The sequence below is a fragment of the Stegodyphus dumicola genome, chromosome 1 (genome assembly GCF_044657685.1).
Source record: "Stegodyphus dumicola isolate Sdum_Otavi_A_Nest chromosome 1, ASM4465768v1".
NCBI lineage: Eukaryota > Metazoa > Arthropoda > Arachnida > Araneae > Eresidae > Stegodyphus > Stegodyphus dumicola.
Window position 1 is genome coordinate 185,179,828 of NC_140768.1, and position 24,732 is coordinate 185,204,559.

General features: G+C 32.4%; 2 protein-coding genes across 4 annotated transcripts in view; one reads left to right on the forward strand and one right to left on the reverse strand.

Moving 5' to 3' along the window:
• The window catches only part of LOC118205185 (uncharacterized), a 35,799-nt gene extending 34,727 nt beyond the window's left edge, over nt 1-1,072 (forward strand). Inside the window, exon 6 of the mRNA XM_085823698.1 lies at nt 703-1,072. Coding sequence (XP_085679824.1) covers nt 703-712 — 10 coding nt within the window. The 3' untranslated portion in view covers nt 713-1,072. The remainder of the gene's footprint in view (nt 1-702) is intronic.
• The window catches only part of LOC118198144 (uncharacterized), a 98,026-nt gene continuing 73,501 nt past the window's right edge, over nt 208-24,732 (reverse strand). For all 3 annotated transcript variants that reach the window (XM_035369747.2, XM_035369746.2, XM_085823686.1), the window contains 3 exons: nt 19,210-19,334; nt 7,896-8,096; nt 208-2,521 (listed from right to left, as the gene is read on the reverse strand). In XM_035369747.2, coding sequence (XP_035225638.1) covers nt 2,430-2,521; nt 7,896-8,096; nt 19,210-19,334 — 418 coding nt within the window. In that variant the 3' untranslated portion in view covers nt 208-2,429. The remainder of the gene's footprint in view (nt 2,522-7,895; nt 8,097-19,209; nt 19,335-24,732) is intronic.

The window sequence follows — 24,732 nt, forward strand, 5'->3', positions numbered from 1 at the left end:
AGATTTCAATGAAGTTTTCAAATTTTTTAATTTTAAGTCATAAAAAAAGTTTTAATTTAAAAAACAAATAAAATCTGAAGTTAAAATTTTGCAAAATATGGCAAATACAAATAATACTGATATAATCAAGAGGGAAAATTTTTCTTATTACAAATTGGTAAGTCCCTAAACATTTTTTAAGTATAGCATAATAAATTTAAAACAAAAACATGTTCAAATTTTTATCAATTTTTTCATATTACACTTTTTAAAAACCATATGAAAGAGTACATAATTATAAATAATAAATTATACAATAACCAAAATGACACACATTTTTTACAACTTTTAACACTGCATAATAAAGTTAACAACACTGTTTTACAAACAGTTTACAATTTTTTCTGCTTTATACAAGTTTTTAAAGGAAATATAACAAAACAAATAATACTGAGTTGTAATACTAATGTATATCGTAAAGGCACAATTTTTTTATCATAGAAAATATACATATCACAGAAATATATTAATCACAGAAAATATATACAAGGTTGTTCAATAAGTTCATGGAGCGCCATCTATTCGTCAATATTAGACCTAAAACTTCGACACCATTTTCATATTTGTTCTTTCTTAGGAACACGTCAAAAGTTTCATTTCGATCTGTTAATTTATTCATTGTTTAACCGCCCTTTATATCTAACGTGTTGTGCCTTTTTTCAGGTATGGATAAAATTGAGCAACGTGCAGTTATCAAATTCTTTGTAAAGAAAGGTTTAAAGGCAATGGAAATTCATAATGAAATGGTGAATGTGTTAGGTGAATATGCTCATTCAAAAACAATGGTTTGCAAGTGAGCTATTTTATTCAAAAGTGGTTGTACCAGCCTTGAATACGATCCGCGAGAGGGAAGTCCAAAAACTGCATCAACACCGGAAATCATCGGAAAAATACAAGATATGGTATTGGAAGACCATCGATTGACTGAAAGAGATTTAACAGAGGCTTTAGGCATTTCATTGGGCACAGTGAGCAATATTTTGAGTGTTAATTTGAGTTTAAAAAAAAAACTGTGCAAAATGGGTGCCGCATTCTCTAACGATGGAGCAAAAACACATTCGGATGCGACTTTGCAACATTTGGAGCATTTTAAGAAGAATAAAAGCGACTTTATCCGTCGATTTATCACAATGGATGAGACTTGGGTCTACCATCATGATTCTGAATCAAAACAGGAGGCTAAGGAGTGGTGTGAACTCAGCTCTTTGGCGCCGAAGCGAGTTCGTGTGCAAAAATCAGCCAAGAAGGTGTTAGCATCAGTTTTTTGGGATGCGAAAGGAATTTTGTTTATAGATTACCTTCAAACTGGCAAAACAATTAATTCCGATTATTATTGTAACCTTTTGAATCAATTAGATGAAAAAAATTCGTGAAAGAAGACCCGGATTACAGAAGAAGGAAATCATTTTCCACCAAGATAACGCACCTGCGCACACAGCTCAAAAAACCATTGCTAAAATAACTGAATTGAAGTACGAATTGTTGCAACATCCAGCCTATTTGCCAGATTTAGCTCCCTCCGACTTCTGACTCTTCCCACACCTCAAACAATATCTCCGTAGAAAACGATTTTCATCAAATGAGAAGGTAATAGCTGCCGTGGAGGGATATTTTGCAGAGCTGACGAAAAACCATTACAGTCAAGGGATCCATAAATTAGAAGACTGTTGGAATAAGTGTATTGAAGTTGAGGGAAACTACGTTGAAAAATAAAGTGATTTTTACAAACAAAAATTGGTTTCTTCATTTCCGTTCCGTGAACTTATTGAACAACCTGGTAAATCACACAAAAATAAACTATTAATTACAACTAATGTTAAATTAGTTCTCATCCTTTTAAAAAAATATAACTGAGTTTCTATATATATGAAAAATTAAATGCTTAATAAAAGAAATATATGCTTTAGAATAAGCATTTAAAAAATTTGTATTGCATTTAATATTAAATAGAAAATATGGTTTTAAAAATGTTATTCGAGGAAATCACACGAAGTATTCATATCAAAACGACATATGTTTGATATGTCTTTGTAAAATGTTTATATTTACATTAATAAAGGTGTCTTTAAAAAACATAAAAGTCATAAAATTTATAATTTAAAAACACGTACGAGAGAATTACATGAGCCAATAAGAAAACTTTAAAAGTTAACAATAAATAAATAATTAAATGATAAATACATCTACAAATAAAAGATGCAACTTTGAGGAAAAACTTAATAAAGCAAAAAAACAAAAATATATATCGATAAATCAAATGCAAAAACACAGTGCTTCAACATTAAAATTTTTTGTATTGAAGCTAAAAATAAATAAATTACTTATAAATAAAAATATAATAAAACTTGTAAATAATGTAAAAGACGTGATGCTTTAGTGATATTTAAAGTTTAATAGTTTTCGTAATTCCTTCCTTTAAATATAAAAATGTCTCTTCCTGGTACTGGCTGTTCAAGACGGATTATTTCATTGGCATGAAGGTCTAATAATAATGAAAATTTACAATCAATGCTAATTGAAAAATTATGAAACTAGAATGTACCTCTAGTGAGTAAATTTTTAACTTTCACACATACCATAATAAAGTTATCATATAAAGTCAAAAGTTGTTAATTCGGACACCCATAATCCGGACCTCAAAGCTACAAACTTTCTGCGCATGCGTTGCATTGACGCATGTGCATAAGACCTTTACGGCTGCGAATATGCATGTGCGCATGTGCATAATACGTTTACGCATGCACGTTTAATGTATAACGGACGGTAAAAGCTAAGCTAAAATTATCTAATTCAGTTAATGTTGCAGATTGCGTCGTTCCTTAATCTTCAAATTTGATCCGGCTTATTATTTTTTGCAGACTGTTAGAGCAATTTTATAAAAGTAAGCTTAAACTTTCGATTATGTCAAATAGAATTTCCGATATATATTTACTAATATGTAAAGGATCTACAAAGTGAAAGTATGTTTCGAAGTCCATTAAACAAAAAGTGGAATTGCTTCAAAATGGATAAAGGCATGTCCTTCGTTTCTCTAACCATTCCGAAATCTGTTTATCAATTTCACACTGCTCTGCGGCAGGGGGGGGGGGGAACGCCGCAGCGCGCAATGAATTGGAAGTTGATCTGTCAGCACTATCCTTATCTTCAGGGCAGATGTTTTTATTTTAATTGGCTTATAATTCCTTACTAAATGTAGTATTTCATCTCGCTTCCAATATCGAAGAAAGTGACACAGAGGTTATTGAAAACAAAAAATTTCGATTGACAAATTATTCGGTATTCTCGACACAGCAATTATAGGACTTGAACAGCGGAACTTTGTAACTGAACAAGAAATTATGTCTATTTATAGAATTAAAGAGAAAGTATTATCACATAAAACGAAGCAACTTAAACAACTTACATTGAAAGAAATGTTTAATAAAATAAACAAATAAATATTAAGCTTTTTTTTTTTTTTTTTTTTTTTTTGTAAATTTTGATACCTTTTAGATGATAATTGTTCTTTATTTCATAAATTATGGTTTCATATTTTTAATTTTATAATTTCTGCATGCCATCTTACCAGATTTAAACTGATGATCTATAATCGGGAAAAATCGATAATCCGGAATCGCCGAAGCCCCGACGAGTCTGGATTAACGACTTTTGACTGTACTTGCTGAAGATATTCTATAAAAAAGTATTTTTCTTAAATCTTTCTCAAATTTCAGAACATATTTAACAAAAGTTATAACAAGAACTTTACAAAACTTGACATTTAAAATGCATATGAATCCCAACAGTTAAATCAAATAAAAATTACAATACACATATGCATGAAAATACTTTTTCTTTAATAAGCCTTGAGAAGCCCTTATAAAAAATGGCCAACTGTTAATATGAATTTTAAAAAATTCCAAATGAATTTCCCCTATTATTATTTTACTCTATTTATCAACTGAAAATTACATTTCATAACAGTATTTCCTACACAGATCATTTGGCAGAAAAAAATTGTAAGAGAGAGGTATATGTTTATTATTTGTGTTATCTTTTCTTCGAATTGTAAGTTTTGAAATGCAGGTGGCTCTCAACTCTTTATCTGGGATATAAGTTTAATTCACAAATATCATTTTGTTGCAATAAATTAATAAAAGCAACTTTCATTTCTTAATTCCTATTAGTTTTCAGTTTTGGTTTACAAGAAATGTAGAGAAACAAGATGGGAATAAAATTGAATAAATGATTATGCCAAATTTCACTGAGATTTTTTAAAAAGTGTCCTTCTGTATCCAAACTGAAAAATAACGATGACTGTAAAAACATATTAAGTCTCAAAAAAGTCACATTGCAGTTGAAGCAAAATTCAGCCATGAAGCAAAGGATAATGTATGAGTTTTTAAAATATTTTTTAATAAACTGTGTTTATATTGAAAGTAATAAATGTTATTAATTTAAAATATGTAATAGTTTCCCACTTTCATCCCATTGAGAAATAACAGCCTGTGGTTCCACTGTACTTCATATTCGTCAGTATATGAAATGCAGCACAGAACATTTAGACATAATAAATTCGGTTACCACAATGTATATCATAAAGTATATATCATTTATTATATATATTGTCATATATAACAAAGTATATATTTGTTACAGTTTATATATATATATGCGAACCTTGAAATCTGAAACACCAGGAGATGCAATGAGATTTCAAGAGAATGCCAAATTGACTTAAATTAATTTTATAAAGCATGATTCAGGTTATAAAATTCTTTATTTATAACATGACTCTTGTGTAAAATACATTATATTCAATTAAATATTCCATACTTTTTATTTCTTTTTTTTTGGGGGGGGGGAATTGTCTTCAACTTTTTATACTGACAAAGTAATGACAAGAAAGGATTTTATTTATTAAAATACTTTTTAAGAATTATAAAAATAAAACTGATGCCAAATAATGCAATTAACTAATTAATAACTAACTGCAAATTTAAAACAAAATATCTCCCCTTCATATCAGTTAGGTTTATAACCACTTCATTCAATTCAACTTGAGCATTTATGCAAATTCAGTATTTTTGACAAAAACCTGTTTTTGCATTCTCCTCACATAGCCATATTGTATATTCAAGTTCATTCCATATTTTAACGGGCAAAAGGACAATGCTACATCAGTAATGTGTAAACAAGACGTTAAAAATAAGAAACAGATGATTTAACTGTCTACTGTGAGAGTTGGTAGCTACATGTTTTAAACAAAACTCAATGCAGTTAAAATGTAAACCAAAATAAACTACCAGTGTTTTTCAATTTTAGCACTTGAAATTTTAGTCAGGCTATTTTTATACAATGCTCAATAAAATTAATAAATTCACTAATGTGGATATAAAATGTTGTATGATTAAACGAGCTATTTTGAAAAATATACATTTTGAAGTTTAATAACTTACAACATGAATACTTCATCTTAATTCAGTATCATACTGAAAAAAGTATATCATTCCAAAGAACACTTTATAAAATAATTTACCATTTTCTATACTGAATGTGAGAATGTAAATTCCTTAGTTTTTCAGAATTCCCAGTAATATTTTGCAAACATCATACAAAGTCTGAAGCCTGGGCTACCAGTATCCAGACCTCCGAACTACCCAGATTTTTTTCCCTTTAGAAAATGTTTTACTAAAGGTTAGAAAGTATTAGATTCTGAAAGCAGAGTCTTGCTTTACTATATATGCTTCATGCATGCACACTACATATTTTTTATACTTAAGTATGTGAAAGGATTCTTAATTTCAGTTTGGCACTATATAAAACACCTCTATGCTGAAGAAACACAATCATTTATTATCTATGTGATCAGTAATCTGTTGGCTTTTTGCTTGACATACTCAGTAAACTCTTGCACTCCCTTATTATTGTTTATTTATCCATTTGCATCCATTTTATTTTATCCATTTATTTTTATGTCTGGAAGATTATGTCTGGATCACAAATATCCAAATGTCTTCCAAATATCCTCTCTTTACATAAGAAGGTTGAGGTTAATTTTACTTACTTAGCTATAACTTTACACATAACAATAATTAATTAACTGTAGCAAATGATAATGTAGCTTATATAAAACCATTTTTCCAATGATATATAACTTCACATGATATTCTTTAAATATAATGATGTTATATGTAATCAAACTTTAAAAATATACATTTTGCAAAACGTTTTCACAGTCTGCCCCTACTATACATTATTTTTTAAAACATAAAATAGAAAAACAGGTTTTAGTTTTTTTTTTTTTTTTTTTTTTTTTTTTTAAGCAAAAGAAATGAATTTCAAAAAGAACGGATGAAACAGATCACACTAAAAAAATACATGAGGATGAAATTTAAATTATCAGCATACCCTCTTAACAGAAATTATAACGAGGCTATATTATAACAAAGAACTATTAATCATTCTGCAGCATGCAAAATATTCAAAAAGAATGGACCATTTTCATAGAGCTATATTTTATAATTGAGAAGAATATCAAATTTCTAACCAGGTAAAAAAGGCTCTGTTGATAACAAAATTTTATTTTTTTCTCTTAAAAATGTTCACTAGGACCTTAACCTAGAGCATGGACATCATTATGCACTTACCTTTGTCATTATAGGATAATTGCCTGAGCAAACTGCACTCAGTATGGTTTCAAAGATCATCTTTTATCTAAGGGAAACTGGCTCGATACACATGGAGAAAACCACGAAAACACCCAGGCAGCTAGCCTGTTCGTGGGATTTGAACCTCAGACTGAACTACCAGTGTTCAGCGACTTATTGATCGGCCGCTGATGGTGACTTATTGATTCAGCAACTTATTGATCGGCCAGCTTACATCAGATAGTAGGTTGACGAGTTATAAGCTCATGGTTGGGTTGGGAACTTTCATGTACTCCACTGAAACACCGTCCAGACTTCTTCCATTTTTTTGTTACAAAAATCAATGCCATTCAGGGCTGTTTTTTTACACAGACATTCTACTCCTTGAAACTGCTGCAACTATTATCAAATGTTTTTTGGACAGAACAAGATGCTGTTGAATCACCATCAAAAGTATATTGTAGTGAGATAGTCAAACTTGTTTTTGCTAACCTGAGAATGTAGAATGGCTTTTGTTGAAGCATCATCTTTCTGAACATTTACAAGTAACTGAGCATTGAGGGGGAATGATGCTTCTACAGCCCAGCAAAATGTCGTGCTATGATTCATAACTTAGAGACACCTACTCTTTTAAATGGTCAGTGGCCCAGTCTGTAAAGATGTTAAAGAACTGGAATTGATTCATAATTTTGAATAACTTGGTATTTGAATGGTCAGTCTAAGAAATAAATTAACTTTGGTGCTACAGACAAAATGAACATACATAATGAAGGAAAACATATAGCAAATAAAGAATTAAAAAAAGATGAAACAGGATATTAAATTGCAACTGAACAGATAGGTATGCCCTTCCTAAAAATTTTGACAGAAGTAAGTATATTAGTTTACTTTTAAGCATATAAATTTAATCTTCAGTATTTAATTTAATATCTACGTAATTAATCATCATTCTTAAGGGGAGTTCCTTGATACCAACTAAATTGGAAAAAAGCTAAATTTTCAAAAATTTTATAGAATTCCTTAATATCAAGTAAATAGAGGGGATCAGATTTTTAAAAATTTAACGGAGTTCCTTAAGTGCTAAAGTGAGAAAAAAAATCAGTTTTATTTTTATTTGCTTGAAAATTTATTGCTATTTAAAAAAAATCTATCAATTTAACTAAAACAAGTGACAAAAAAGTCATTATTTAAATTTATTGCATAGCAATAGTTAAAAATATTACTCACGAAGGAGATGAGAAAACATTCTGGCAACACATTTTCTGGTCCTTTCAGTTTTTTCCAAGACAGCAGCAAAATTTGTCAATTCTGAAATAGGACTTTCTTGAAAAGTCTGTTTGACTAAGTTAAGAGTCTCCTCAATGAAAGGCCAGGCTGGTTCTTCAGGTGAAGGAGGTGGAGGAGTTCTTTCAGGTGACACAATACATTCTGAGGGTAAAATATAATAAAAGCTGTAATAATATTGAAATGAGAGAAAAAAATAATTACATTTGTACTATTTTTAGGTATCAAAGTACTGAAACGTCCAGTCAATATATTTTAAATAGGTTCAGTCAAATATTTTAAAAGATTCTCAATTCTTAGTATTATAACTTCATTTAAAAACATAACATTATACTCAATGTAATTCTATCTATAAAAGAGGAAAAGTATTCAGCGTTTGGTAACAGAAAGATTCCTATGGAACTTTAAAAAATTACATAACACCACCAAATGCTTGGACCAGGGAAAACCTAAACTTCATGCACCAGGACTCTCACTCAAAAAGTTTTAAAATAAAATAAAATAAAATAAAATAAAAAAAAATAAAAAAAAAAAAAAAAAAAAACTGATTGCAATTTGAATAAACCCAGGAAAAAATATAGTATAGAAACGCAAGTAAGATAAAACTTAACATGCATAAATATCTTTTATTCAATTGCAATCAGAATTTTTATTCCAGTCAGTTCTCTCTACATAAATTCAAAATTCAAACTTTTTAAGACAAGTTCCTTGTATGGCTTCTTTTACCAGTTTTAATTTAGGTCTCTGTATACAACAATTTTGATTAGCTCTGTTTATTAACGATTCTGTCATTAGTCAATCTTTCATAGTTCCTGGTGTAACTGGTTTTATGGCTTTTGTTTTTAAATGTTTTACTTTCTACACTAGCCGAAAAGTGAAGTAATATAACTGGACGGGACATGAAGTTAACGAAAATCTCATATTTAAAATTATAAAGGGCCATTTTTACATTATATAATAAATAACAACTCAGGGATGGTTTTGTGAGACAGTTATAAATCTTGATTTACCTTATATTCCGGAGTATAAAGTGCACTTTTAATACAAAAAATCAGAATGGTAATTTATGGTATGCTTTATACACCTGATATAAATATAACAGATTTAAAAATAAGGAAAAGATGAGCATACAAAAATTATATTTCTACTTGAAACTAAATGCATTTTATTTAAAAGAATTGAATTTTTTTAATTTTTTTAATTTATGAATTTTAAAATTTTCATCATTAGATAACATGAAAACTTTGTCATATTCATGTTCCATTATATCTTCAGGCATGTCATCGAATTTCATTTCATCTTCACCATCACTGTTACTCTAATCCATAAATAAATATCTTCTGTTCCATCTAGATTGTTAAATATACTACATTTTTAAATGACTTTTAAAATATGTCAGTATTAATTATATTTCATGTTTTTATTATCCATTCACATGCTATTTCTAGACTGGCATGATAACTTTGGCTTCCTTTTGTAAATGTTTTTTCCCCTTCTAACATGTATTCCACTATCGTTTTTAATTTTCTTTGAATGGTTTATTGATACATATATTTTAAGGCTGATTTAATGGAGCTAATTTGCTTGGAATAACTATGCATGTATTTACACTCTTTCAGGAATGTCTTCATATTATCCATTAGATGGTATCTGAACTTGTCTCAAACTAAAAAGACTTTGCGGATTCTTTAAGGGAACAGGACACTTTCACCAAAGATTTCTTATTCACAGTTTCACACTGTTTTCATCTATCCATCCTTTCTCATGAATATGAATCAAAATACCATTCAAGAAATTATATTTCGGCATCACTTTTCTTTTAAAAATAACCATGGATTTTAATTTGTACCGTATGATATGCAGGAAAACACTATGATGAGGTGCAATTTTTGTGATCTATTTTGTTTTTTGAACCGTTTTTGCTCCTTTCACATCAATTCTTTTATTTCCTAGCAAATCAAGCATTATTTGAGTTTCATCCATATTTCCAGTATATGATTGTAAATAACTTTTTTTCCCCTTTGTAAGTCAGTAGCATAGTTCTGGAAACTTTACACTTTGGTGTCCAAATTTCTCTAAAGCTTTTGCGAAACTTCCTCCCCCCCCATACAACTAAATTATTTCTTCATAAAATGACTATACCAACTCAAAGTTGGTTTTAAAGTTTGCACCTTATATTCTTTTTGCCCACTTTAAGGCAAATAAACAAATGCTATTCCTTGTTATAATTAATCCATTCTGGCGATTTTCTAGGATCCAGTTAGCAACATTTTCTCCTACGATAGGCCATTTCATTACTCCTTTATGCAAAGCACATTTATTCTTTGGCCTATTAATTATTTTGATTTCATTTTTTTCCCACTTGCATATAGAGCTTTCAGCAACACCAAACACCCTTTCAGCAACATGATTTCCATCGCAAACTGAATGACTTTGCATTTGAAACCAGCACTGTATTTATTTCATCTGGCAGAAGCTTTATTTACTACAAAAGGAACACTATATCGAAAGTATTTCATATGAAGTACTAAGATGTTCACTTGAAAATCATGGCTTCAAATGACTACAGAAAGAAAAAAGACCCTATTCCTAATTCAGTGAATTCATTCTGGTTGGAAGTGCATTTTTATCCCAAATTACATCCACCTTTTCTCGAAACCCTGGAATAACATTCTTGTGCCCACTTGCAATGAATACAATCCTATTAGCAGAATTATTTCCTCCCTCAGGCATTTCCCACACACAATATTGTTCCTCTTATCGCTTATCAGTTCAGTGTTCATTGTTCCAAAACCTGGGTAAATCTTTCTTGGAATAAATGATTTAATGATAAAAGCATCACATACGTTCTTTCCGATTTCTTCATAAAGAAAAGAGTGTGCATTATACGGAGAAGATACCTAAAAATTAAAAATTGTAGTTTGAAATCATGGGAGTGCTTCATATCCCGGAATATATGGTAAATGAAATTATTCCCATTCTTTATTTAGGATATCTAATTTATCTTCAGAAACAAAATATGGGAACAGCATTGCTGAATGTAAAATTGAGAATAAGGGGAAAATAATAAGATATATCTTTTATAAATGCTCCTAGATAAGATGGTAGCACCTTAACTGAATGACTAGCATGTAATGCAAAAGAATAATAAATGCATCCCCCTAATGCTGTTTTTTTAGCAATTCATTCTTAGTACTCATTATAGTGGCACAGTTATCGCTTCCAAGCCAACAAGATTAATAATTGGAATTATGACCTTATGAAAAGATCTATTACAGCTTGTTAATGCCATTACGAAGTACATTTTTGACACAAAGAGTGTCAAGTAACACATCTACAGCATTGAGTTTTTGAATATCAAAATATCTAATAATAATAGCTACAACTTGTAATGTCTATTATCATTGAAAACTTGTATTCCTACATATGTTAAATATGCATATTTTTTCATGATAGCTTGTCATCTTGACACTTTATCCGCCTTCATCTGAATTTGCCTTGCAATATTGCTCTCATGACATACTTTTTTTTACAAGTTAAGATGATATCATTTCACAAATGGAATATTATGCTCAGAAATAAGTGCAACAATTCTTAACCCTATCTTTGCTATTTCTTCTTTTTCCATACGTTTACTTTTCGAAGAAAATGTCTAACATTGAATTCCTCTTATATTTGCACTTTAATGTGTTTCACTGAATTTTTGTATGCCAATCGCATTGACTTATTGCCATTCTTTAATTTCATTTCACAAAAAATATGGTAAAATTCACATTTTCCAGTACTGTCTCTTCAATTAATCCTTTCACTCCAGATCTTCTAACCATTCCTTTCTAAAATTTTGAGTATACCAATGTTTACTCATCTTTTTCTGTGAGGAATAATTTTCAGACATTGTGGATATGCCTAGTTAGTAGTTATCTTATTTGGAAATGTTCTGTAAAATAGAGAATAAAGCTCTAATCCATTAATATAAAACATAAATAGTCATTATTAATTTAAATTTATTACATCACTGTAATCACATTAAATAATGCAATAATCTCATGAAAGACTGTGCAATAATGACCACCTTCTGCCTGCTCAATAGGTTGCACATATAATAACTCAGTAACATGAAAGAAAATTACAGGGTAAAAGCCTGTAATTTTCTTTGTGAAAACTTGGAAATTCTTTTACATTTGCCCTATTCTGTAATAGCACTTGGAATATTACAAATTATGACCAGTATACATTTAAGAAAATTTTAAATTGTTATTAAATATATTAAAATTTATTGTATCTACAAGAAATAAAAACAAATTTCAACTTCACAATTACTGAAAAATGTCTAGATGATGAGATATTTTTGTGGGGGAAAACCTTTCTACCCAGATGACAATCAAAAACCTCAAATCTGGGTAGAAATATCCAGGCTTGGACACCTGTCATGTACACATATGCAGTAGGAATTAAAAAATATTCAAAAGTTGGAAGTAGGTTTTTTAAGATCCACTTCCAGATATTTATATAATTAAAAAAAAAAAAAAAAGATATTTAAATAGAATTTTTTTATGCTTTAATAAGAATTTCATGTTTTTGAATTAGTTTTTTAATAAGTAAACATATATAATTCTAAGTTAGATTCATGAAAATGTTTCTATGAAATACGAATTTTAAACTTGTCTATGAACAGGTATATGTTAATTGATAGGTTCCGTTCTGATGTCAAAATACAGATTTAATATAAAATATATAATTGAGCAATTAAAATAAGCACATATTAACATTTACAAAAAAATTCTATTAAAAATTTATTACGTTTTTAAGAAGTTTAATATGGAGAGTAAGTTTGGTGGTCGTGTGCTTAATGCATGATATAATTAAAGAAAATAAGAGTAGACAATCTCCTATAACAAAAGAATATATTAAGTACTACATTACAATTTAAATTACATTGCAGAGATCAACGCAGAGCTCGGAACACAGTTCATGCTACCGTCGCGTACAGTTGTCTCACGAGAAGTCTGAGTGAGTAATGACGTCACTTTGCTGCTCCAATTAAGAACTGGATTTTACACGTGGCGCCATATCATGAATAGAAGTTGAAGTATCTGTCGGAACTCCACAGTACTCCCCCCAAGTACCATCGGTACATTATAAGTACTTTGGGTTAAATTTAACCTTCCTTCCAGATCTGGTAGTTTTAGGTTGCTCTTTAACGGGATGTAAGCTTTCTTCCGGGAGTGATGTTGATGAGGAAGTTGTTGGATCTTGCGCATTAGAAATGCTGGTTTGAGACGATCGATTCCAATCACTGATTGTTTACCATTGCAGATGATGGTGAAATGTTTCGGTGTTCGTTTGACAACTTTGAATGGACCATCATATGAAGGTGTTAAAGTTGGCTTAATTGCATCGTTGCACACGAATACGTGCGAAGATGTCTCAAGCGCAGGATGTACAAAATAGCTTGGCTGGTTATGCGAAGATGCTGGGGTTGGCGAGATATTGCTCATGGTCTCACGTAAACGTTGGAGGGTCGATAACTGGAGTAGATTCTGGGTGAAAGAATTCACCTGGCAGACGGAGGGTTGCACCATATAACATTTCAGCACAAGTGCTACCAATGTCTTCTTTGAATGCTGTGCGAAGACCAAGCAAGACTAGGGGTAAGGCTTCCGCCCAGTGTGTGCTACTGTGGCACTTCAGACCTTGTTTGAGAGATCGGTGAAAGCGTTCCACCATCCCATTTCCAGATGGATGGTATGGTGTTGTGCGAATATGGCAAATGCCAAGAAGAGAGGTGAGGGATGCGAACAAGTGACATTGAAATTGTCGGCCTTGGTCAGTAGTGATGGTGGTAGGCATGCCAAATCTTGAAAGCCACTGGGAGATGAATGCTCGAGCTACAGTTTCAGCAGATATATTTTCAATAGGAATGGCTTCAGGCCATCTTGTGTACCGATCAATACAAGTGAGGAAGTAAGTGTAACCATTTGAAGGAGGCAATGGGCCAACCAAGTCTAAGTGCACATGATCAAAGCGTCTTGCTGGAAGGTTAAATTGTTGAATGGGGCTGTGAGTGTGACGGGATACTTTACACCGTTGACATCTAATACATGAACGAGTTCATTCTGTGATGTCTTGATTCATTGCTGGCCAGACAAATCTGTCTGCAATCAGCTTTTTGGCGGCACGGATTCCAGGATGTGCCAAATTGTGCAAGGCATTAAACACTTCACGTCTAAAATTGACAGGAATATAGGGACGTATTCTTTTGTTCTCTATGTCACAGTAAATTTTAAGCGTTGGATCAATGTGCAGCGGTTGTAACTGAAGGGAGGTTTGTGGATTTGAGATTAGGTTCTTGAGTTCCTCATCATGCAATTGAGCTTTTGCAATTTCAGAGAAATCTGGGGTAGTGAGGTTGATATTGTTTATCCGAGACAAGGCATCAGCGACACAATTATCAGTACCAGAGACATATCTGATATCTGTACTAAACTGGGCGATGAAATCCAGATGTCGAAGCTGACGAGGAGAACATGAGTCAGAGTTTTTTCTAAAAGCGAAGGTTAATGGTCGATGATCGGTGAAAATGATGAAGTCGTGCCTTCCAAGTTGTGCCGGAAGTATTTAACAGCACAGTACACAGCAAGTAGCTCCCTGTCATATGTGCTGTATTTCCTTTCTGCAGTAGTAAGTTTTCTGGAGAAGAATGCCATTGGGGAAAGTCCTTTAGTGGTATGGGCTTGAAGCACTGCTCCTATGGCCGTGTCAGTTGCATCTACCACTATAGAGAACTGATCACTAGGTGAGTGATAAGAAAGTGTGGCTGCATTTGCCAGATCGTGTTTGCATTGCACGAATGCTGCAGATGCAGATTCAGTCCAAGGGACAGTTCGTTGATCTTTTTTTTTTTTTTTCTCTATTCTTCAGAAGCTCACGTAGGCAGGCTTGTGTTTTTGCGGCATTTGGAAGAAAGCATCGGTAGAAATTTAACATTGCTAGAAAACGCTTCAGTTCAGAGATGGTTTTGGGCTGAGGTAGGTCGTTAATTGCTTTGACTCTTTCCGGTAAAGGTTTGACTCCATTCTGGGTGATAAGACATCCAAGAAAGGAAACTGAGGGTTGACCAAGTACACATTTGGATGGATTTAGTTTTAATCCATGATCTTTAAGGCGAGTGAAAATCTGACACAGATGTTGAAAATGTTCTTCCGCATCTGTAGATGCAACCAGGATATCATCAAAATATGGGATGCAGAAATTGAGGCCAGACAGTACTTGGTGTATGAAACGCTGAAATGTTTGGCCAGCATTGCGAAGGCCAAATGGCATATATAAGTACTCAAAGAGACTAAATGGTGTAGTCACTGCGGTCTTGGGCACATCTTCAGCATGCACTGGGATCTGATGATATGCTCTGGCAAGATCGAGGGTAGAAAATATGTTTGTTCCATGAAAAAGATGGGTACAGTCTTGGATATGTGGGACTGGATATCTGTCAGGGACTGTGACGGCATTAAGTCGACGGTAATCTCCACAAGGCCGCCAGTCACCAGTAGACTTTTTAACCATGTGAAGTGGACTGGCCCATGGACGTTTAGATGGGCGAATGGTTCCCTGTGCTAGCATGAATTCAAATTCTTTGCGAGCAGCTTTTAACATCTCTGGAGAAAGACGACGAGGCTTGGAAAATACAGGTGGGCCATGTGTTTCAATGTGATGATACACTTCTGGCTGATGAGTATGCTGCCCTGATTTGGATGGGTTTAAAATGTCAGGGAATTCTGCTAATAACCGATGAAACCGTGTGCTGCCCGATACAACACTTATGTTGGTAGGTACGTTCGATATGTGAGAAGCTTGGCCCTGTGATGTCAGCCGAGTTGTAGCATCAATTAAGCAATTATTCTTGACATCCACAAGAAGGTGGAAATGTGTCAAGAAGTCGACACCAATAATTGCTTGAGTTACATCCGCAATAATAAAAGGCCAGTTGAAAGTCCGGCGCAAGTTTAAATCAAGTGTCAATAGTTTGGTGCCGTAAGTTGCAATTTGAGTACCATTGGCTGCATACAGTACAAGTTTATTAAGTTAGTGAGCATTTGTTTTAGTTCTCGGGAGCACTGATATGTCAGCTCTAGTATCTACTAGAAAACATAACTGAGTTGAACGATCAGCCAGTACTATTCTGTCGATGTGGCGGACATTCTGTTGGCCAGCAGAAGACCGCCCATTTAGTTTCCCGCTTGTTCAAAAGTGCATGGAGGGGCACACTTGCGAGCTTGAGTGCCAAAATTCATATGATAAAAACATATGCCACCTGTGGGTTCTTTGTACTGCGTTCGAGTATTGTGACGAGATCGAGTCTTGCTTCGGGCACGAAATTTATTACGTGGGCTCTGATTTGATCGATTGTATCTCCGTGGAGCATGAAGACTTGTAGAGAGTTCAGATACTTTTTTGGTCAATTTAGCCACTTGTTGTTCGAGGGATGAACTGGAAGGTGCAGCATTAGCAGCACTGACATAAGCTGGAGTAACAAGTTCATTAATTTTGTCAGCCATTGCTGCTAAATGGGTTAGATCTTCATTGGAAGCAGCAAGAATTATTTGTATGTTATCAGGGAGACGCGAAAGCCATAGTGACTTCAACAAGTCGTCACTAAAATGGCTTCCTGCCACATCACGCATTCGTGACAGCAAGTATGAAGGTCGCTGATCTCCAAGTTCAAGTCCTTGTAGTAAAGTACGTATTTTTGAAGATTCACTTCCTGAATAGATTTCAATGAGCCGCTGTTTCAGTTTGGAGTATTTATCACAATCAGGTGGTTTGAGAATTAAGTCATGCACTGAATTCAGAATATCAGACTGAATTGCTGCAACTACATGGTTGAATTTTGTAGAATCATCACTAATACGAGCGATAGAAAATTGTGCTTCGATCTGAGCGAACCACAATGAAGGATTATTTTTCCAGAAAGGCGGTGCCTTCACCGCAACGCGTGTGATTTGTGGCTCTGGTGGAATATCGTCGGGCATACTGATAGATAACTTTCACTTTAATTAATAAACACTTAACAGCACAAATATTGTAGCATGAGGACACACTATTGATATTTTACCATGATAACAATAAATATTTTAACCATGCAGAAAAAATTTATGTAACGGTACACACACAAATAAGACAGGGTCAGCAATTACACACACAAATAATATTTTGCCGAAATGCATTTGAAAAGAAACCCCTATTTGAGAAAAAAAAATGATGCATTCATTTTGTATTGCGCACACACAAAATCACCACTTCACACTGCTGAGACACTTTTGAAGGAAAAAGGAAATCACTCCTGTAGCACATGGGAAAAACATTCACTACTTTCGAACACTGAGGGAAGAATTTTGCCGTAGCACATTGCAGAAAAATTACTGATGTAGCACATTTAGCGAAAATCACTATTGTATCACACTTGTCACAAAAGTTGAATGATCGAAGAATTATTGCACGACTGGCGAAGTCAGCGGAACGGAACAGATCACATTGATGATTTGCCGAAGCTCCTTGCGATGATATGCAAGACTTGGAAAAAAACACAAGCACTATATATCAATACTTCTAGAAATAATTGAAGGAAAACGTTGTAGCATACGTTTAATGTCCATATTCATTGTTATTTTTAGTCAGTTCTTCAGAATGCCTTGGATGCACGTGGCTTAGGATCGTTGAAAATCCATTGTCAGTAGCGTGCTCAGTCAAAAGGTCACCACTTTTGGTGGTCGTGTGCTTAATGCATGATATAATTAAAGAAAATAAGAGTAGACAATCTCCTATAACAAAAGAATATATTAAGTACTAAATTACAATTTAAATTACATTGCAGAGATCAACGCAGAGCGCGGAACACAGTTCATGCTACCGTCGCGTACAGTTGTCTCACGAGAAGTCTGAGTGAGTAATGACGTCGCTTTGCTGCTCCGATTAAGAACTGGATTTTACACATGGCGCCATCTCATGGATAGAAGTTGAAGTATCTGTCAGAACGCCACATAAGTTTATTTGGTTATATAAATTAAACAATCCAAGCAAAAGAACACACACTGTAAATAATGGGAAAAGAAACCAAGTTATAAATGGCAGTAAAGATGAATATTTAAGACAGAACTTGAACTATGTCTTTGAGTTCAAACTCACATAAAAAAGCTGGTTAGAAATTTTTACTATTTACTTATTATTCCTTTTTTACCCCATTTTCCTTTTTTTAAGGGGGGGGTACAATGTTTGTAGGCTTCGGACCATGAACAATTAAATTGAAGCACTTGTAGACAAAGGAAAAAAAAAAAAAAAAAAAAAAAAAAAAAATCCAGATAACTGACATTGTTCACTATGTTTTTTTTCCTTTTCATATTTGCTATAAACAGTTTTGTTTTACATTGGTAGTTCTGATAGTAATTTTCCCAGCATTTTGCAATAAACCAAAGCCTTTTCTTCAGATAGGATCTAGTTAATCTGTCTGCAATTAATCAATACAATTGTTTGATTGCAGGTCAAAACAGCATACTCAATTTGTTTTAATTTGACTCTGTAATAACAGTATAAAGTTTAAATCAAATTTTTGCCTTTTATTACTCAAGAAATTAGCTCAGTAATTAAGAATCGTTTGAAAGCCTATAATTTTTATATCCCTTAACCATTTTTACCATTAATTTTTACTTTAAAGTAGCTTTGTTTCCACATATTCTGTTTAATTCACCAAAAATTCATTTACACTATTCAATCCAATATTTCTTTTTATATGGCATTAGGGAAATATTTTTTTTAAGTTTTTCTCAAATACGTCATAATATATCTTGTTTTCTGCTGCATAAAATTTATATCTTAAAGGATATTTTGTTTTCTAATACAATAACTAGAATAACAAGAAATTTCTTGATATCTTCATTTGCAATAATCATATAAAAGGTCTTCCACCTACTTGCCATCATGAACACTTCTGAATGAGCGTCAACAATATCAACTACAGAAAAAACAGTTAAAAATACTAGTCAGCAAATAAGTTCTGAACAAAATATTAGAAAAGCTTCTCTGCTCTGAAATTATAATTAAGTGATACAGTGTTTTGTTAGAACATATATTTGTGTTTTTCTGTCTGCAAGCACTGGATTCAAGAAAACTGAAATTCATGTTCTCCATCCAAAAGGTGTCAGTAAAAGTTTTAAAGGTGCATTCCACACATATATACATACAAACAAGAAAAAGAAATTCTTACGTGGAACAGATTCTCGCAGTTTCTCCAGCATTTCATCAGTAGGAAATTCAACACTTTCAGCAGGCACAGGCTCATATTTTTGAAATTCCTTTCCAAGTGAAGGAAGAGAAGAACTGTCTTTTGCACTGTAGAAAAAAAAAATGAAATGACATGGGTTATTTCTGAATTTTACAACTGATCTATATTTAATAAATCATCAGAACCAATAAAAAAATTCATTAAATCCACACAACAGATATACAAAATATACAAATATAAACATAAAAATTAATGTATGCACCTCAGTCAGAAAAACCTCAACAGACTGAATTTACAAAAGATATTCTACAAAGTATAACAATGGAATTCAAAAAATATCTTATCTAATAAGTTATTATTTAGAAAAAAAAGCTTAATATTAAAGTTGGAATTTGGTTTGAAGATTTTACACTTGAAATTATAGTTTTCGAAATTAATTACTCATTTATAATTTTTTCCAAAAAACATTAAGTACTCTATTTTTTACTTCAGAGTTCATTAGAATTTTTTTTTTCAATTCCTAGATCAGAAGGAACATCTGTGAGCCTGATTTGTTATATTTCTTACTCACTATTTATACCAATTCCCTGTCTCGTTGTTATACAGAAAAAATAAATCTGTGTTGATACAATACGTAACCTAAAAACTTGACACATCAGTGAAATTTACAGGCCACTCTTTGAAAATACTTCCTTCACAATTCTCTGTTATGATGGATAGAAGACATTCACTTGCACCTTCCTATAAAAAAATCCCACCTCTTTAAGTACTGAAAGTGATTGGTGTTGCATCATTCCATGAATCTTGGACAAAACTCAACATATCAAGAGCATAAAAATCCCAATTTTAATTTTGTTTTCACACCATTCAATATTTGTCAGACTAATAACTTCCTACACTTCACTTCATATGATCAAATAATTACAAAATCATAAGGTAACAATACAGTTGCACATATCGGAAGATGGTGTGGGAAAAAACTTTCTGCGTTAGTACAGCGAGGATGATTTCGACATTTTCATGACTACCGAGTTTCATGTGCAGCTTAAAAATGATACCCAAATTGGTTCATTAAAAAAAAAAAAAAAAAAAAAAAAAAAAAAAAAAAAAATTGCTTAAAATTTTAAAATGCAAAAATTTTGATAGTTTGTTAAAATGCAATAAAATATTCATTAAATTGATATGTTTTTGCTCAATTTTTATGAGAGAAATGGAAGAAGAGTTCTTAAATGAATTCTGAAGGAGTCAATTTACTTTCATTCTTGAATTTGTAACTAAACACTTTGTCCATCAGTCCGCTTTACCTTTTTTAAGCTAAAAGGAAATATTTAGTAATGCAGATGCATAATTTATTTAATAGAACAATCCCTGTCCAAATAATTAACACCCTTCTCCTATAATTCTGAAACCTTTTGGGGGAATCTTTCTGAATCAATAGTCAAGGAGATAAAGTTGGGAGAGATTTGTTTTAAATGCATTGTATATATATATATATATCGAGTCGTAACAAAAATGTTCTGTCAAAAAATGTTCTTAAAAAAGTTAGAAGAAAAAATGTGAAAGTAGTTCCTTTAGTGCAGGTAGCCACCCAAAAATCGTGTGGGTCACCACCCAAATCTTTGAATTTCTGCCAAAGTTTTGGTAGTTTTTCAAAACCTTTGGCCAAGAAACTTGGAGGCCATGAGACCAAAAACAGATCAACCTCGTTTCAGGCGTCCTGTGCAAAATGGAAGATAGCACCAGCAAGATGTAACTGCAGGTGCGAAAAAAGGTAGAAATCCGAAGGAGCGATGTCAGGGCTACATGGTGAGTGTGGAAAAAGATCCCATTCAAGTCTGTAAAGAGTCCAATCGGTGAATGCCCACACATGTGGCCTTGCATTATCTTGATGGAACATTACCTTTTTGCACTGGAACTCAGTTCAATGCTTTTCCTTGAAAGTAGCATCAACACAAACAAGCATCTCGCTGTACACCTTACTGTCGAGGGTTTTATCTTTTTCCAGATACTCTTTGTGGATAATACTATGACAATTCCACCAGATACAAAGTAAGATCTTTTTTTCAGTCAAATTGAACTTTGCAAAGCTGAAGGTGGGCCCACGGGGCACAGACCAACCCCGTTTTCAGCCTGTATTGTTGAAGTAAATCCACTTTTCATCACAAAAGACAATCCAGTTCCGAATTTTGTCCTTGCATTGATATTCGACGAGATTAATGCCAATCCAAACACATCTGCCCTTATCTGCTTGAATCAGCTCACTCTCTCTTCTACAAAAATCCTTGCTTTTCTGTATCTAGAATTAGCTGCATATATACGAAAGCTAAATTTGGAGAGATGCATAAACATTAACAATTTTTAAAAAGCATTATGAAAAATATTGCACTCTCTGCTTTTCTGTTTACTAAATGATATAGATTTCATATTCAAGTTTAAGTCTGGGAGGCAAAAAAAAAAAAAAAAAAAAAAAAAAAAAAAGAAGAAGAAGAAGAAGAAGAAGAAGCAATAAACTGATGAAGTTCACTCATTTAATGTTTATATGTTTAATTTTATGTTATCTAACTTTAACATAACTCTAGAGAAATTTGTTCATTATTTTCTTTTAATTAAATGAAATTCTGTATAAAAAATAAAGCATCACAAAGCAAATAGTATTACGTCTCACCTATGTTACCAAAGCAAAGATTATTAAGTATTATGTTACCTTCACCAGTAGTATCAAGAAAAGTAAATTGTTTCTTGCTTCTTCTTCTTGGTTATGACATTACTTATCGTGGTTATAGATAAGTAAGAGGCAAAGTTGATGAAAAGTACATTTTATGATGAAGCTATATGAATTTATATAAATAACATACAAACTTTCTAGAAGTTAGAGAAAAATAGGAATCTGAATTTTGATTTTGCTATTATTTTTGGCTACAATAAGAAAAAAAATGGCAACTTGAGAGTAACAAATTTCAAAGGGCTTCCTTCCAGAAGGGGAAAATTTCTGCATATAACTGTCCAAAAAATTCAGAGACATCCAGTTTTCTTGTAAATAAATTCAGAACTCCAATTATCTCATTAACTAGTTATTCTTTTTAGGCCAAGTAAAGTTTGTTGTTCATTTCATTGTTTAAATAAGGACCATTTGACAATAAAATATAGACCACTAAGCATATTGCATACTTTTTTGCCCCTCGGATTCAACATACCTTCAATTATTATCCCATACAATTTCCATTATTGTTGAAACATTTTATTTAGTATGAGAAAATTTTTATAGACCTGTATTGCAAGAATGTGCTATTTGGGGAGAAAATCCTTTTTGAGCCATTTTTCTCATTCTTCATTGGTTTTGATGTATTTGCTGATGAAAAACTTCTTCAAATGGGGAGGGGGGAAGTTTCAATCTCAGTTTGACCCGTGCAAGAGATGAGGTAATCAAATTATTGCTAGCCAAAAGATACACCTACAGCTTGCATTTAAGCAGTGTCGGGCCTCACATTGTCAAGAAGCAACAAAACTCTAGCAAACAGCATGCTACAGCATTTTTTCTAGACTGCACAGTGAAAGTTCTTCAAAATCTGACGGTATGTTGCAATTTCTATTGATACTCCTTGCAGCAAAAAATACTCCATCAAATGAAAGACACATATTACCTCACATTCAAATATGCTAAAATGACCATTAGTAAAATTCCACATCAATTGGAGGTGCAATATAAAGGAAAAGCATACATTTGATAACTGATTCAGTGGTTTCAGAACACCGTTCCAAACAAAACAATGATTTATTTATTGCTAAGCCAAGGAACAGACATCAATAAAATGATATAAGAAGCAACTCAGCCTCTAAAAAATACAACTATTGACTGGAACAGTTTTATGTGAAAGGTGTATTCCCTATAAACTGATAACCGAAAAATTAATAGTGTCAGCAACCATATAAGTGAAATGGGCAAAAAAAATATGGATATTAATGAAACTTTTTTGATACAAGGAAGAAACAAAGCTAGGAGGGTTCTCTCACAGTGCTGTATATTTGGCAAGTCATGCTGAGAAACTGCTAAATTTTTTCTTGCTCTGGTTCTGAACAGAGAGGCAACTGCACTCACGGCAAAAGTCATCGACCATCTACACGAGCGATTGATGATTTATTCGGACTGTTCATGAGCATATAAGAGAGAGAAACTGGGAGAAGCAAGTTAGAGATATTTTACTGTGGACCATAAATTTTATTTTGTTGATCCAATGACTACATGGTGTAATAAAAATTAATGAGACACAGTTTGCCATCTTTATGAGTCTTAACTTGATAAGTTCATGTGGTGAAAGTCCTTAGTACAGTCAAAAGTCGTTAATTCGGACACCCATAATCCGGACCTCAAAGCTACAAACTTTCTGCGCATGCGTCGCTTTGATGCATGCACGTAAGACGTTTACGGCTGTGAATATGCATGTGCGCAAAATCGTTTACGAATGCGCGTTTAATGTATAACTGGCGGTATAAGCTAAGCTAAAATTATCTAATTCAGTTAATGTTGCAGATTGCATTGTTCCTTAATCTTGAAATTGGATTCGGCTTATTATTTTTTGCAGACTGTTAGAGCAATTTTATAAAAGTAAGCTTGAACTTTCGATTATGTCAAATAGAATTTCTGATATATATTTACTAATATGTAAAGGATCTACAAAGCGAAAGTATGTTTCGAAGTCTATTAAACAAAAAGTGGAATTGCTGCAAAAAATGGATAAAGGCATATCCTTTGTTTATCTAAACTTTAATGTTTGTTTATCTAAATTTTGTTTATCTTTAATGCAGCGGTGCACAATGAATTGGAAGTTGATCTGTCAGCACTATCCTTATCTTCAGGGCAGATATTTTTATTTTATTTGGCTTATAATTCCTTACTAAATGTAGTATTTCATCTCGATGTACTCCATCTTTGATATGATTTAAATCAAATTCCTCGTCATTATAATTCACTTCCGATAGTGAAGAAAGTAACAGAGGTTATTGAAAACGAAAAAATTTCGATTGACAAATTAGTCGGTATTCTCGACACAGCAATTATAGGACTTGAACAGCGGAACTTTGTAACTAAACAAGAAATCATGTCTGTTTAATAGAATTAAAGAGAAAGTATTATCACATGAAGCAAAGCAACTTAAACAACTTGCATTGAAAGAAATGTTTAATAAAGTAAACAAATAAATATTAAGCTTTTTCTTTTTGTAAATTTTGATACCCTTTAGATCATAATTGTTCTTTATTTCATAAATTACGGTTTCATATTTTTAATTTTGTAATTTCTGCATGCCATCTTACCAGATTTAAACTGATGATCTATAATCCGGAAAAATCGATAATCCGTAATCGCCGAAGTCACGACGAGTCTGGATTAACGACTTTTGACTGACTGTATAAGCAAAATTGTTGATGCCATATTAAAAGCAATCATGTCAGTCAAATAGTGTAACTGAGTTAAACATGAATTTCAAGATAATCTTGGTATTATTTTGG